The sequence below is a fragment of the Biomphalaria glabrata genome, chromosome 2, assembly GCF_947242115.1.
Source record: "Biomphalaria glabrata chromosome 2, xgBioGlab47.1, whole genome shotgun sequence".
Taxonomy (NCBI): domain Eukaryota; kingdom Metazoa; phylum Mollusca; class Gastropoda; family Planorbidae; genus Biomphalaria; species Biomphalaria glabrata.
The window spans coordinates 15,837,689-15,850,625 of NC_074712.1; the positions used below are offsets into that span (position 1 = coordinate 15,837,689).

The 12,937-nt window shown below is 33.9% G+C and overlaps 1 protein-coding gene across 11 annotated transcripts in view; it reads left to right on the plus strand.

The window, feature by feature from the left end:
* Positions 1-12,937, plus strand: part of LOC106069128 (uncharacterized) — a 22,860-nt gene continuing 9,923 nt past the window's right edge. Inside the window, exons 1-4 of one of the 11 annotated variants that reach the window (XR_008776446.1) lie at positions 26-140; positions 4,191-4,383; positions 5,865-6,240; positions 8,936-12,772. Coding sequence is in view for 9 of the 11 variants with exons in the window: in XM_056019378.1 (XP_055875353.1) it covers positions 5,893-6,240 (348 nt within the window). In the remaining 2 variants the exon portion in view is untranslated. The other 10 variants (XR_001218048.2, XM_056019378.1, XM_056019377.1 and 7 more) reach the window with 10 other exon arrangements.

Genomic DNA, 12,937 nt, shown 5'->3' on the forward strand with positions numbered 1-12,937 from the left:
TCGTGGTTTAATCCACACATATAGACTACATATTAATACCATGTCATATTGTTTCGTTATTTAGTCCACCCATACATTTAATGTTACCGACGAAATGTGTTTGTTTACATCTCTAGATCTAGCAGACGGTTCATGACAAGGTTAGCAGCAAAGTGCATTCGCATGATTAAAACTTGTATTCGTCGATCTATTCTAAATCTATATATGATTTATTTTGAGTATATTACTATCACCTAAAGCCTAAAAGACTAATGTCATAGGTATATTATTTTATATATAAATAATTAAATATAGATGTAGATCTAGACCAAGATGATTATCATTATGATGATATTCATTGATATCATTATCATGATAGATGACATTCATTAAGATGATGATTACTTACAAATTAGATCTAAATTTAGAATATGTTACTGTGTGACACTGACAGTGTCTAACTATCTATCCAATTTAATCTATGTAGATCTATTTACTATCTAATCTATTTGTATCGACTAGTCTAATAAGTCTAGATCATCTAGATATTCAAAATTCAAAGATCTTTAAATGTATTTGAATAGAATCAATGTCATAGATCTATAGAGTATTTTAGTTCAGAGTAGAGTATGGATAATAGATCTAGCTATAGAGTTAATAATGATTAGTAACTAATCTATACTTGTATAGACTTATAAGACTTATTAATTAAAGAATCCCTCTAGATTTACCCTACTATAATACTATTGACTAGTCACTCATATGTCTAAACTAGATCTAAAATTAAAATACTAAAGATCTATTAATAATTTAGATATATTTGATATATTATAGCCCAGCTTGAGATGATTGTAAATCTAATTGAAATCTTTTTACATCTTTGATTGTTTTGGATGTTCCTTTAGACTTAAAGAGTTGAAGATAATCTAGACTGTCTACATAGAACAGTAGTTATAGTAGTACTATTACTAGTACATCCTAACCCAAACCTCCTGCAAGACGATTCGGTATGAATTCAGGACCATAATTGAGACAGTCCAGCCCACTTACATTGACTCTAGATATCTATTTTCTAGATCTAAGATTAAGATAATGATTTTATGCTATTCAGCTGTCTAGATCTATGGATCTATACTTGAACTATACCTCAGCTTTACCTGGACTATACTTAGACTGTACCATACCTGGACTAGGACTATACCTAGACTATACTGGGCTATACTTGGACTATACCTGGGCTATACTTGGACTATACCTGGGCTATACTTGGACTATACCTGGACTATACCAGGGCTATACTTGGACTATACCTGGACTATACCTGGGCTATACTTGGCCTATACCTGGGCTATATTTGGACTATACCTGGGCTATACTTGGACTATACCTGGACTATACTTGGACTATACCTGGGCTATACTTGGACTATACTTGGACTATACCTGGGCTATACTTGGACTATACCTGGGCTATACTTGGACTATACCTGGGCTATACTTGGACTATACTTGGTTGTTAAGGATCTGTCTCCAATCGGATTACTGAGGGGAGGGAGGATATCTCACAACTGTATTCCATATTGTTCCTAAAAAGTTTTCAGATGAAGCTCGCTTTAAAAAAAAATGTTTAGGGTATTGAATTTTGACTTGATTATTGAGCCATAGGCCCTATATATGCTGTTTGTTGTGGAAATATGGTGAGCTGGTGAACATCAATATAATGCATTATATTATGAATATGTTGTAGTTGCAATCTTCTACACATGTTATGAGCTATGTATTGAATGAAACTTAAACAATATAAGCCTTTACATAAGAAATAATGAACATTATTATTTTCTGCTTTTAATTTCTTTGTATAAAAAGGTAATCAAATAGATTATTAACAATACACATTTGTATAGATTTTGACAATATTGAAAGGAAAGCTTGACCTGTTTCATTGATGGAAATGTGAGTTCTGGATGAGCGCTACTTGTGAAAATGTGTTTCTCTTTAACAAGCAACTGCGTTAAGGGATAGTAGAGAAAGAGGAAAAATATGGGAAAGTGTTTTTCTTCTTTCACCCAAGGTTCTCTTTTCTATTCCATTTATTTCACTTGGTTCCATTTATTCCACTTGGTTCCATTTATTCCACTTGGTTCCATTTATTCCACTTGGTTCCGTTTATTCCACTTGGTTCCATTTATTCCACTTGGTTCCATTTATTCCACTTGGCTCCGTTTATTTCCACTGATCCCAGCTAAATCTGGATCGTTTCACTCTACAGTCTATTTGATTAGCGTTAATCAAACAATTGTTGTGTATTTAATGGTATACCCTACTTGGTGAATGCCATTCCCCTAACCTTTATGATGTTAACAAATACACTGATTGTCGTTTTTCTCTTCCGTTGCCACTGTGTGTATGTGTGCCAATGTGTGCGTGTGTCGGTGCGTTCTAATTTGTCTTTTTCCCAATATCAAACTCAGTGACTCGTTGCCAGCTCCAAAGGCGAGGTAATGCAGACTTGGAATATATGTTTCAAGTTTCAAGTATAGCCATGTGCAAGATACTGTGTCTTAGTTATCCTAGTGTGTGTGTTTGTGCTAACATAGCTTAAAATCTGTGTCTTCGAATCTGTTACAGCGAAAACATATTGGATAAATTATGGTTTAAATAATAGAAAGTGACAGTGTGTACATTGTAAAGATTCAATAAATTTTGGAGTTACTACCTTTGTCCATATGATATCGATGCATGTGATATAGTTTTTTTTTTCAATTAATATCGGTCTAGCTTTCTTTTCAATACATACCTTGAAAGGATTATAGAAGATGCTCTCGAGGTCTACGTAGGTACAGTAAGAATTGGACGAAAAATTACTTTCTTGCGCATGCGGACTATATAGATGGTCTGGCAAGGACAGAAGAAAAATAAGCTGACTGATGCGCATAGACAAGGCTTCCGCAGTATATGATGTGCAAATTAATGCCGAAAAGAACACAAATTATGAACAATAGCCAGCATGGCTTTAAAAGGAACATCAGTATTGGAGGCGTAAGTGTCATTAGTTTTAAATACTTGGAGCTATCGTCTCAGATGAAGGAACCAAACCTAAACTATTGGCCCGAATTAAAGAACAGCACTTTCAAAAACTTAAAACAATATGGAAAGACAAAGGCATAGCCCTCGACACTAAAATCAGATTGATGCGCTCCCTGGTCACGGCCACATTCTTATATGCGTCTTGGACTCTGAAAGCAGATCTTGAGAGGAGAATCCTAGCAATGGAATTGATATGCCACAGAAAGATCCTGGGTATCACTTACAAAGACCGCATCGCAAAGAAAGAAATTAGAAACATGATACAGCCATTGGATCCCACGGGGTGACCTACTAACTACTGTCAAACAAACGCAAGCTTAAACTCTATGGCCATATCAGAATGTCCTCTTTCCTCGCAAAGACCTTGTTTCGGGGAACAGTACCAAGTAAAAGAAGAAGAGGCAGACAGAGAAAGCGATGATAAGACAAAATAAAATAATGGATAGGCTTGTCATTAAAAAAAATTGCAAGGCAAAAGACAGAGAGGAATGGAGAAAGACGGTCGACAGAGTTTATGTGTTACCCCAACAGTTCAACACGACTAACGGGTAGGTGGAGGTGAAGCCCTATTGAGTACATTTTAGCACCAGTCATCAAAAAAACGTAAACATGATAACACCTCTCTGTTTCTGGTTGATATTCAATTCTGCTTTCCATTTTAAAACCAGGTTATTGTAAATAATATTTGGTTGTATTTGTTATGCCTTGGCCTTTCTCTCTGTGTTTGTGTGCTTACTTAATTTGTCAGATTCGTCCCAAAATTTGAGCTTGTTCTATTCATTGGCTCCTCTGTGTATCATTAACAGTTCCGCTGACTGTTGCGTGTAGACAGTTTGTACCCTCTCAATAGTTCGGCATCTTTAATTTATCATTTTAATATACTTAGAAGAAACTAAAGAATTTTATATTTAATAATATATATTTCTATTTTAAAATACGATTTGTATATATAAGAAACTATATATTCCTATAAAAACGAAAATAGTATTTAGCACATTTTAAAAAAAAATTTACTCTTCAGAAATCCTGTAGTTTATTTGTGTTGTGTTTTTTTTTCACTTATTTATATTTTAATATATAAATATCTTTCTAAACAAGATATTTTTTTTACTTTGCCTGACGCAGGACTAGGCATTCTAAAGAATGTTGAAGCCAAGTAGGAAATGGAGAAGCGTGCTTTGCTTAAAAACTCTCCGTTATTCTCTAGAATGCCTGCATTTCTCACTTTGGCATGTAACATAGTATGTGCTCGCAATTAGAAACTGTAACACAAGGAAAGGATCTTTTGGAATTCGTTTCCCACTACCAAGAACAATTTGTTTGAAGCCTGATCGTTTTAGCGTTGTTGTTGTTGTTGTATACTTATTTGGTCTCACAAAATAATGTTTTTTTCTTTTGGATTTTTTTAACACGAGATTAGTTTCTCTTTTTATTTGACCTTCCAATTTCAAAATGTATTACTTTTACCTCAAAATATGTCATTTTTGAGAAGTGTTGAAACGTATATAAAACAATCAACGATTTGTATGGTTCATCTTATACTTTATAAAGCACTGCTGGAAGGTCTATTTATAAATCACATAAGTTGGATGATAACATTAAGTTTGGTATGGGCTTACTGAAGAAATTATTCTGTAAATATAGATAATTAGTCACGATTGTGCAATTTGTATTGATCTTTGTTTGATTAATGACCAGCTATCTAGGTCAACATTGACGACCGTTTTGTAGACCGGTGTACTGCAGCTGTGCTCTGCGTCCCGTGCAGACGTGAATATTGTATTGAATAATACATGTAAGCTTATAGCAGAATCGATTAGACATTTAACACTTCTGCTGAAGTACTAATTTCTCAGTCACGTAGACGTACTAGATGTGCAATAGGTGCTTATGTAGGTGTTTATGTAGGTGCTTATGTAGGTGCTTACTAGATGTGGAATAGGTGCTTATGTAGGTGCTTATGTAGGTGTTTATGTAGGTGCTTACTAGATGTGCAATAGGTGCTTATGTAGGTGTTTATGTAGGTGCTTATGTAGGTGTTTATGTAGGTGCTTATGTAGGTGCTTAATAGATGTGCAATAGGTGCTTATGTAGGTGTTTATGTAGGTGCTTATGTAGGTGTTTATGTAGGTGCTTACTAGATGTGCAATAGGTGCTTATGTAGGTGTTTATGTAGGTGCTTATGTAGATGTTTATGTAGGTGCTTATGTAGGTGCTTTCTAGATGTGGAATAGGTGCTTATGTAGGTGCTTAGGTAGGTGCTTACTAGCTGTGAATGATTACTTCTTCAAACTTAAGAAAATACCTACTATAAGGGGAAATAATTTATGTACAAATAAGAAATGCACACAATTGTGTGATGTATATTAATTTTAATATAGATAAATTGCATTTGAAGTCATACATTTACTCTGTTTTACTGGTAAGTACAATCTTATTAAGCTTTTTGCACACTTTTTTAGGGGGGGGGGTCAGGAAATGATCTTGAGAAGAGAACGGGTTTTAAATACCATCCTTGAAAAGTTGTAAACATGAGAGATTGAATAGAAAGATGTTTTTAGACAGACATTAATACATTTATGTCTTATACTTCTCCATACGCTCGGCCTTCGATCTTCTAAGGTTTTTTTTTTATACCAGTATTTCATGTCCTTGTAAGTATAAAAAAAAAAATCAAACGGTATCTTTGCATTGTGTAACAGTTTGATTGTTCATTTTTTTATTTGTGTGTGTGTGTGTGTGGCCTAGTCTCTACATAATGTCTTTTCAATCTTAATGTTTTGTTTTGTTGTTTTTCAGATGAACACTTTCAATCTTCATTTTTAAAATGTCGAAACAACCTCTGCTAGTGAGATTGCTCTATTTCATTGGCTCCTTTGGGTATCTCCTGACAGTTCGGCTGACTGTAGAGCTGCTGAAAAGTGGCGCCTTTCTGGCCATCATTCTTGGTTCCTGTCTGACTCTAGGGCTTGTGTTCTTCGCCCTAGTAGCCTGTTTGTATGTTTATTCTGACTACAGCCTCCTGATCACAGCCGTTGGCTCGCTGCTGGCCCTACCTTTGCTGGTGCTGGTCTTAAATCTGGTTCACTATGTGGTCAAGGATGTTCTTGGTCTCACAGACATGTGTCTTGGAGAAGTCATGAGACTTCTGCTTCTACGTCCGATGAAATACAAGGTAATTTGAGCCAGTAATAAATCTCATCTATTGTAGAATGCAGGAAAACGCTTGGTGCCGTGTTGCGTGGGTTCCCCGATATCGCTATTTTGCTTAAAGAGAGGTCAGGAACGTACATTTTTTTCTTCGGGTGGGGATTGGGGGAGCGTCGCACTTTTGAAAAATTGAGAACCACTGCTTTAGAGATGTGGTACCCAACCTATTTCCACATGGAGGCCATAGAAATTCCCGACATTCCTGTCACGTACTGCATCAATGAAGACAAAAAATCTAGATCTGAGCCTTGTTGCTTCAATTGGCACTGTAGGCAGAATGTCATAAAATAATAGAAACATCACGAACAGATACGTTCAGTCTATAGTCAAACTAGTAGCATGATAAACACGGATTCCTTCTTTGTGAAGCTGGCAATTTTTTTTTTTGGAAATATCTATTACTTCGCTCTTCATCACTAATGAATGATAGATTTTTTTTTAAATAATATTTATTACCCAGCTTCTATATACCCCCCCCCCAACCCGACAAAAATCCTGTTTACCCTCTTGTATAAATCTACTCAGAGTATATACAATTCTAGTTTAATGATATAGATCTATGCTTAAAAACATAATAAGAAAAACATACAACATACTATTTTTAAGACAATACCTACTTAATACAACTTATAGCGCCGCCGTCAGTTTTAATTTGACTCCCATTAAAATAAATTGATTTTGGATTTATATGTCGTGTAAAAAGAACATGCATTCTCCTACAATTCAATACCAAATATAACATTTTTTGATAACAAACAAAAAAAAGTTATTAAAGTTTAATCATAACAGAGTAGTGAAATACAAATGAGCAAAACGAACGATACTATCGGAACGAAAACACTAATTACGGAGAGCAACAAGTGCGCAGCGTGGTGTGAAGGTGTTGTGGAATCACAAATATATTGGTGATAATGAAAGGAAGTCGACATACTGTGGAGACGTTGTTGGGCTATATGAATGGAATGGACATTGAGTCGTGAAAGTTGAGGCAGTCTGTTTCTAGCTCCATGGGCTGTGCAATTAACGTAAATGTCATAGAGTTTCATCCCCATACTAAACAAATGTTTTCAATGACAACTAAAACTTGAATGTTTAGCCTATACCAGGGGTGGGCAAATTACGGCCACATGCGTCCCGCCGACACCTACAGAAATCAGGTGTGCCCACAGTATATAGATATATAAAAATGCAAATATTTAAAAAAAAATATCTATATAAATTATTGAAACTGCCTCATTATAAAAAGTTTTCAGTAAACGAAGATTTTGCTTATTGGATATACATCAATACACTCAATTCTAGACACAATGTCTGAGTGTTGGGTAGGCTTGGAACAAGATGGTAAGTGTGACAACTGATGGTGCTCGATCTTTGACTGAGAACCATAAACTTGAAACAGGAAAGTTTGTACAAAGCTGCATATAATGTATAATTTTACTTCCATTACACAAAGAAGTAATAGAGCTAAGTAAAGCTAGGGGAGCTAACCACGGGTGTTCTGTTAAATAATCCAATGTTTCCGCTAGCTTAGCATGAGCAAGGCCAAGGAGAAGAATATAAAATCCCAAGGATGGCATTGTTATGTTACTTGAAGGACATTGACTGTGACTTTGTTACCAATATTTCTAATGAAGAGTGGAAGACAAAATTTCATGTTTTTTATCATTACTATTTCGATTGATTGTTTACATATGAAATGTAAATGCATGTTAAATCTTTTCAAACAAGGCTTTCCCATTTCTACAGACAAGCAAAAAAAAAATAGTTTTATCATTTTCTTTTGCTGAAAGGTGAAACTATCTTTAGTGAAATGAAAAGTACAACACTTATTAAGAGAACCCGGACAGCTCCAGAGCAAAGATAAGTTCCAGTCAGCACTACCACTGGAGTATCATGGGTGCCAGAAGCTGCATTTCCACACTTTAAAAAACCTTGCTGCTGTTCACACTATTTGGGTACACATACATAAGTTCTTCTTCTTCGTTCTCATTTTACATGTTGAAGGGTTCAGATCAGTAATCCTATATCTGAGATGAACAGCGTAGTGGTTTCCAGATCAGACAGTTCTCCGAATAGTATTTGGAGAGACTTGTTCGGATCCCTTGATTTAGTATGCACCATTGAAGGACATGGTCAGCATTCTCTGGTGATGCTCCACAAGGAAGGCCTCGCTCGTCCCGACATTTAACTTCCGGAACATATATTGTCTCATTCGGTGAGCAAGCGTCTTTTGTAGAAACTAAACAAGTAGGTATAATCACTGGTCAATGTTGAATGACTGTAATTTGACAGCAGTCACACACAGAAGTAACAACTAGTAAGATAGTTTCACAGTTCCGGAACATTATGCACGAGTGTAAGAAGTAAAATACTGCACATTAAGTACAACTGTATATTTGTGGGGATATTGTGATATAAAAAGACAATAGCAATTTTTTAAAAAATCGTAATACAGTGTATATATGAATTAAAAAACATTCTAAGCAGCAAGGTTATCTTCCAAAACTTTTTTTAATGCGGCCCTCGATACAAAAATTGTTGCCCACCCCTGGCCTATACCATTGTGCCTTTTGAACATAAAGTAGTAATGGAATTTAAAATATATATTATGTATATTTATCTGGTAAATCTCATTTTTGTTTATTGCACATCTTTTTCAGTCAATGAAAGAAAAGGAACTCATTGAGACAAGGAAATAGAGCGTCTTTTGATATATTTTTTTTTAAATTTAGGGCCTTGCAGGGTCATTAAGTCTTGGACTTTGTGTTTAAAAAAACAACATAGTGCAGATCAGATATAGGCCTATTGTTGTTGGAGCAGCATATTTTGATAACAAATTGTAACATTTTATAATACTACTTTATAAAACAAAAAAATAAGATTGTATTAAACCTTTTAGCTTTGGGCAGGGGGAAGCCAGACGAGGGCTGCTATCCAAGATCCAGCGTTTCAGGGTTGTAATGATTACATAGCTTAACATTCCATTTAGATCAGCTGAACATGGGTGCATGAAGCTTCTTGTCCTTAATTAATACAAGAAATTAAAAAATGGATAAGGAAAGTGGATGGCTTTTTTTTTTCGGAATCATCCAGAATTTTAGGCAGCAGTGTACATGTATTGACCATTGTTAAATTGTTTGTTATTGTTTAATGCATATGTTGAATTGTTGCCAGTTAATATCATTAGTTTGTTCGTTAAATTCAAACATAATACTAATAGCGCTATGGAATAGCACAGTTCCTCTAAGCTTTACAGTCATTAGTTTAATTCTACAGATATTACAGACGCGGGAAAGATCAAAACTATGTCGCAAGTCCGTCATTGCGCGTAGTTAGTTGTTTCTTTTCACTACAAACTTCCTAGCCCACCTGTTGAATAGACCGATATTTGACTATGTAGCTGCATCTAAATGTCAAGTGGATGTGCATAGCATTTATTTATCTTTCAAATTCCTCTCTGTGTATGTCTCAGAAATAAATGTGTCAAGCTTGGTGTTTGTGGCATCACATTGTTTTAGTGACTCAATTCTTGACGCATTATCACTCAGATGTTTTGAGGAATTCATATTTACTGAAGTGCTTATAAGCACTAATGATGTTGAGTACAATAGAATACGTGTTTACTGAAGTGCCTATAAGCACTAATGATTTTGAGTACAATTGACTAAGTGTCTACTGAAGTGCCTAGAACTTACTTTTTATCTATTTATTTTTGCTATGTAAGTTGTTGATTTTTTGTAATTCAGTGATTGTCAAATCTGAACATTTCACATTTCTTCTGTTTGATGTCAATCTGTCTGTCTTTATTTTCACATAGACTGCCAAATCAATGCAAAGGTCGATAAATTGTGCTGCGTGTCTAGTGCCCATTTAACACAAACCTTTTTTTATTACACTTGAACCAGGAGCTTCACTGACAATGTAGCCTGTAGGCCTAGATATTTATATAATCATTGATTGGTAATTTAAATCGTTGTGTTCCCCTTCTTAGTCCCCTCTTTCCACTGGTGTAGCATGGCCTTGTAGGAAAGGATCAACAAGTCTCGGTGGCACATCCAGGCAATAGAACAGCCAAACAAAAAGAGAGGAGGGAGGCACTGATTTCGATATGGAAGATAGCTTAACATGTAAATAGGTCTGTTGATGAATGTTGATATTAAAACAGAATCTTTTGGTCTTTGTAACAAGATGCTAACATTGTTTCATCGTAAGCCTATTGTATAAAGCATATACATTATGATTAATTATCATTTTATGTCTAGTTTGTTGAAGATTGGACCCCTAGTCCTAAATGTATGCCATTGCTTGTTTGTTATTTTACAGTTGTTATAAATAGATCTGTATTGTAAAATAATGATAATAATTCGCTTTCATAACCCCAAGAATGTCTTCTACAATTTCGTCTTTTACAAAAGAATTTCATAATCCTGAGTATACCAGATGACATTTCAATATATGTATTTAGAGAGAACAACTAGTTTACTTGCATGTTCATGTCAATATATGTATTTAGAGAACAACTAGTTTACTTGCATGTTCATGTCAATATATGTATTTAGAGAGAACAACTAGTTTACTTCCATGTTCATGTCAATATATGTATTTAGAGAGAACAACTAGTTTACTTCCATGTTCATGTCAATGTATGTATTTAAAGAACAACTAGTTTACTTCCATGTTCATGTCAATATATGTATTTAGAGAGAACAACTAGTTTACTTCCATGTTCATGTCAATATATGTATTTAGAGAACAACTAGTTTACTTCCATGTTCATGTCAATATATGTATTTAGAGAGAACAACTAGTTTACTTCCATGTTCATGTCAATGTATGTATTTAAAGAACAACTAGTTTACTTCCATGTTCATGTCAATATATGTATTTAGAGAGAACAACTAGTTTACTTCCATGTTCATGTCAATATATGTATTTAGAGAACAACTAGTTTACTTCCATGTTCATGTCAATATATGTATTTAGAGAGAACAACTAGTTTACTTCCATGTTCATGTCAATATATGTATTTAGAGAGAACAACTAGTTTACTTCCATGTTCATGTCAATATATGTATTTAGAGAACAACTAGTTTACTTCCATGTTCATGTCAATATATGTATTTAGAGAACAACTAGTTTACTTCCATGTTCATGTCAATATATGTATTTAGAGAGAACAACTAGTTTACTTCCATGTTAATGTCAATATATGTATTTAGAGAACAACTAGTTTACTTCCATGTTTATGTCAATATATGTATTTAGAGAGAACAACTAGTTTACTTCCATGTTCATGTCAATATATGTATTTAGAGAACAACTAGTTTACTTCCATGTTCATGTCAATATATGTATTTAGAGAGAATAACTAGTTTACTTCCATGTTCATGTCAATATATGTATTTAGAGAGAACAACTAGTTTACTTCCATGTTCATGTCAATATATGTATTTAGAGAGAACAACTAGTTTACTTCCATGTTCATGTCAATATATGTATTTAAAGAACAACTAGTTTACTTCCATGTTCATGTCAATATATGTATTTAGAGAGAACAACTAGTTTACTTCCATGTTCATGTCAATATATGTATTTAGAGAGAACAACTAGTTTACTTCCATGTTCATGTCAATATATGTATTTAGAGAACAACTAGTTTACTTCCATGTTCATGTCAATATATGTATTTAGAGAGAACAACTAGTTTACTTCCATGTTCATGTCAATATATGTATTTAGAGAACAACTAGTTTAATTCCATGTTCATGTCAATATATGTATTTAGAGAGAACAACTAGTTTACTTCCATGTTAATGTCAATATATGTATTTAGAGAACAACTAGTTTACTTCCATGTTTATGTCAATATATGTATTTAGAGAACAACTAGTTTACTTCCATGTTCATGTCAATATATGTATTTAGAGAGAACAACTAGTTTACTTCCATGTTCATGTCAATATATGTATTTAGAGAGAACAACTAGTTTACTTCCATGTTCATGTCAATATATGTATTTAAAGAACAACTAGTTTACTTCCATGTTCATGTCAATATATGTATTTAGAGAGAACAACTAGTTTACTTCCATGTTCATGTCAATATATGTATTTAGAGAGAACAACTAGTTTACTTCCATGTTCATGTCAATATATGTATTTAGAGAACAACTAGTTTACTTCCATGTTCATGTCAATATATGTATTTAGAGAGAACAACTAGTTTACTTCCATGTTCATGTCAATATATGTATTTAGAGAGAACAACTAGTTTACTTCCATGTTCATGTCAATATATGTATTTAGAGAGAACAACTAGTTTACTTGCATGTTCATGTCAATATATGTATTTAGAGAGAACAACTAGTTTACTTCTATGTTCATGTTAATATATGTATTTAGAGAACAACTAGTTTACTTCCATGTTTATGTCAATATATGTATTTAGAGAACAATTAGTTTACTTATATGTTCATGTAATATCGAAATAAAAATATATCAAATAAATGTTCGTTAGCTTCGTTATTGATTTGATGTGTTACCGGCAAACTGCGCAATCTGACATTCTATAGGATGCCTTAAAATGTCAGTCAAAGAAGGGAATAATTTCTCTATTAGCGTTTCTCCTAAACACAAGAAAATTTATAAGAAGTAGAGAAAGAG